Source organism: Pteropus alecto, unplaced genomic scaffold, assembly GCF_000325575.1.
Source record: "Pteropus alecto unplaced genomic scaffold, ASM32557v1 scaffold113, whole genome shotgun sequence".
In the NCBI taxonomy this organism is placed as follows: domain Eukaryota; kingdom Metazoa; phylum Chordata; class Mammalia; order Chiroptera; family Pteropodidae; genus Pteropus; species Pteropus alecto.
In genome coordinates this window covers 6,695,482-6,697,975 of record NW_006433949.1, presented here as the reverse complement: position 1 = coordinate 6,697,975, position 2,494 = coordinate 6,695,482, and the positions used below count along the sequence as shown (strand labels likewise).

The window sequence follows — 2,494 nt, the reverse complement described above, 5'->3', positions numbered from 1 at the left end:
GCGCCTTCGCCGCCCCGGGCTCGGGCGCGAGGCCGCGGCCCGGGCCTTTCAGAGCCCACGGACGCTGGTGGTCCCCCGCGCAGTGCGCCCGAGGCCGCCTCCATGCTGGCCGCAGAGCTGCGCGACAAGACTCGCAGCCTGGGCCGCGCTGAGGGGACCCCGGGCGCACAGGGTCCCCGGGAGAAGCCAGCGCCGCCGCAGAAGGCCAAGCGCTCGGTGCTGCCCGCCTCGCTGGCCCGTGCTCCCCCTGCGCCCGAGGCTCCAGGGGCTGAGAAGGCGGCGGCCGGCGCGCCGGTACCCGACACTCCTCGAAAGAAGACCCCCATCCAGAAGCCACCGCGCAAGAAGAGCCGAGAAGCGGCGGGCGAGTTGGGCAGGGCAGGCGCGCCCACCCTGTAGCTAGCGGCGGTTCCACCGCGCCCGCAGCTTCCCCTGGCTTCTGCAGCGCTGCTTGCCACCCCGAGTTGCGCTCCCGGCAGGCGGCTCCCGCGGCGGCCTGGGCACCGCGGCATCGGAGTCTAATTGGCTCAGGCCCCGGATGAGGCTCCCGGATTGGAGCTCTGAGCTCTGGCCGGAAGGCCCCATGCCATTGGTCAAAGCCTGACAAGCGCTTAGCTGGCGACTCCTTTACCACTGGCCGAGTTATGAAGGGCTCGGGCCAGCCGGGGTCTCAAAGGCCAGGACCGGAGGGCTCTGCCTAGAGACCGCCTCTTATTGGCCAAGCACGCACTTGGCTGGGGCTGCCTTCTCATTGGCTGAGGCCAGAAGCACTTCTGCCCCGGCTGCTTCTCATTGGTCAGGGCCTGGCGCCTCTGGCTGGAGTCTCCTTTCCTTGACCACAGCCCCAGGCTACTTCCACTGGGGGTCCCAGGGCATCTGGTTGACCTGAGTCTGGGGAGTTGGGCTGGTCTCTGTTCCTCAGGGGGCTCAGCGCCTAGGACTCCGCCCTTCCCACCCGCCTCCTCCTTGCGCTCCCTGTCCCAGCCTCCCCAGCCCTAGCCCCTTAGCTGTCAGCTGGTTTTGATGGCCTCCCACCGCCCCACATGCCAGTGGGAATCCGAGGGGCACTCCAGTAGCCTGAGGAGACATATTTATAGGCCCCCGGCAGGGCTACTTCCACCCCATCCGGGTGCCCCAGGATGGGCTCCTTCCGGCAGGGGCTTGGCCAAAGCTTTTTAAATAAAGTGCCTTTTTCCCCTCTGTGCTCTGACTGCTTCCTATCTGCCGGGCCTCAGATAAGGGTGTCCACCCAGATTGCGTGTGACTCCTTCCAGCTGGCATTCACACCCCCACGGCCACTGGACCTAGGCAGACGGAGCCTGGGAGTCCAGGTATGGGTCTCCTGGGAACCACTTTGGAAAAAAGTCTTGTCCATCTGCTCATCATTCATTTGTTTATCAAGTTTATTTTCCACCCACTTTGGTCCACCCCATCATGGACTGGTGGCACTGGATAAAGTGGACGAAGAATGAGTCAGAACAAATTGAACAGAGTCCCTTGGCTGTAAGGAGCAGGTGTGTGGGGCTGCATTTGACCTGTGCTTTCCCCACTGGCTACTGCTGTTACACTTGGGGGCTCTGAGCTGTTTGGTGTGGCTGGGTCAGGTCAGAGGCTGGGGCCAGGAGGCAGTGGGCCACGGGCACAGTCTCCAGCCGGGCCTCATCTGGCACAAACAAGACGGTCTGGCACTGCACAGAGCCCTGCTGTCCGCCTCAATGGGCTCCTTGTCCTCAGCCGGAAACTCTCACCCGCCCGTCTGCGGGAGGTGGGGAGAGAGGGAGGGGAGCTGTCCTGGCCCAGAGCCCTGGCTGGCCTTGCAAGCAGCTCCCTGCTGCCCAGTCTCAGCCAAACCCTCACTCTGGCCTGGCCCTTATACCTGACCATTTGTTTCTCAGGATCTTCACTGCTTCTCGCCCTTGGGCAGGTCCCCCAAATAATCTTGAGTTACAGAGCCTCACTTCTCTGTGGTGCCCTCTGTCCTCCATCCATCTGGGCTCCTATCTCCCTGCCTCTGTTTACCGGGCCTCTTCCCCATCTTTTGATGTCCAGCAATTTTGATCGAAAGATTCTGCCAGGATTCTCTAATCATCTTCCCATCCCTGCCCTGCCGCTCACAGCACCACACAAGTCAGACTAATGCTGGCAGCTCAGGGATCTCACCTGGCAACTCTCTCACCCTCTGGCTGGTTACCACATTAAGTCCCATACAGGGACTCAGCCACCTGAGTGGAGATGGCCTCAGGTGGGACATCTGGCAGGGTTTGCATGGACACAGCCCCTGCATCTGGCCTCGTCAGGCAGCCTGAGGAGTGCGGGCTCCGTATCTCCAGGACATGCTGCTTCTCTCTGGATATCTGGGCACCCTCCCAGACATGGCCTTGTGGCTGGCTGGCTTCTGATCCATTTGGGCACCAAGCCATGCTGGCTGCTGGGGTTGAGAACACAGGCTCGAAGTTGGCCAGGAGAGGTAGATGTCCAGCTGAGGCTGGCAAGG

At 62.5% G+C, this 2,494-nt stretch overlaps 1 protein-coding gene across 1 annotated transcript in view; it reads left to right on the top strand.

The window, feature by feature from the left end:
* Positions 1–1,203, top strand: part of SCARF2 (scavenger receptor class F member 2) — a gene marked incomplete at its 5' end in the record, with an annotated part of 6,824 nt that extends 5,621 nt beyond the window's left edge. Inside the window, one exon of the mRNA XM_025044486.1 lies at positions 1–1,203. This exon is cut by the window's left edge and continues 543 nt beyond it. Within this exon, the coding sequence (XP_024900254.1) occupies positions 1–399 (399 nt within the window).
* Positions 1,204–2,494: the final 1,291 nt, after the last annotated feature.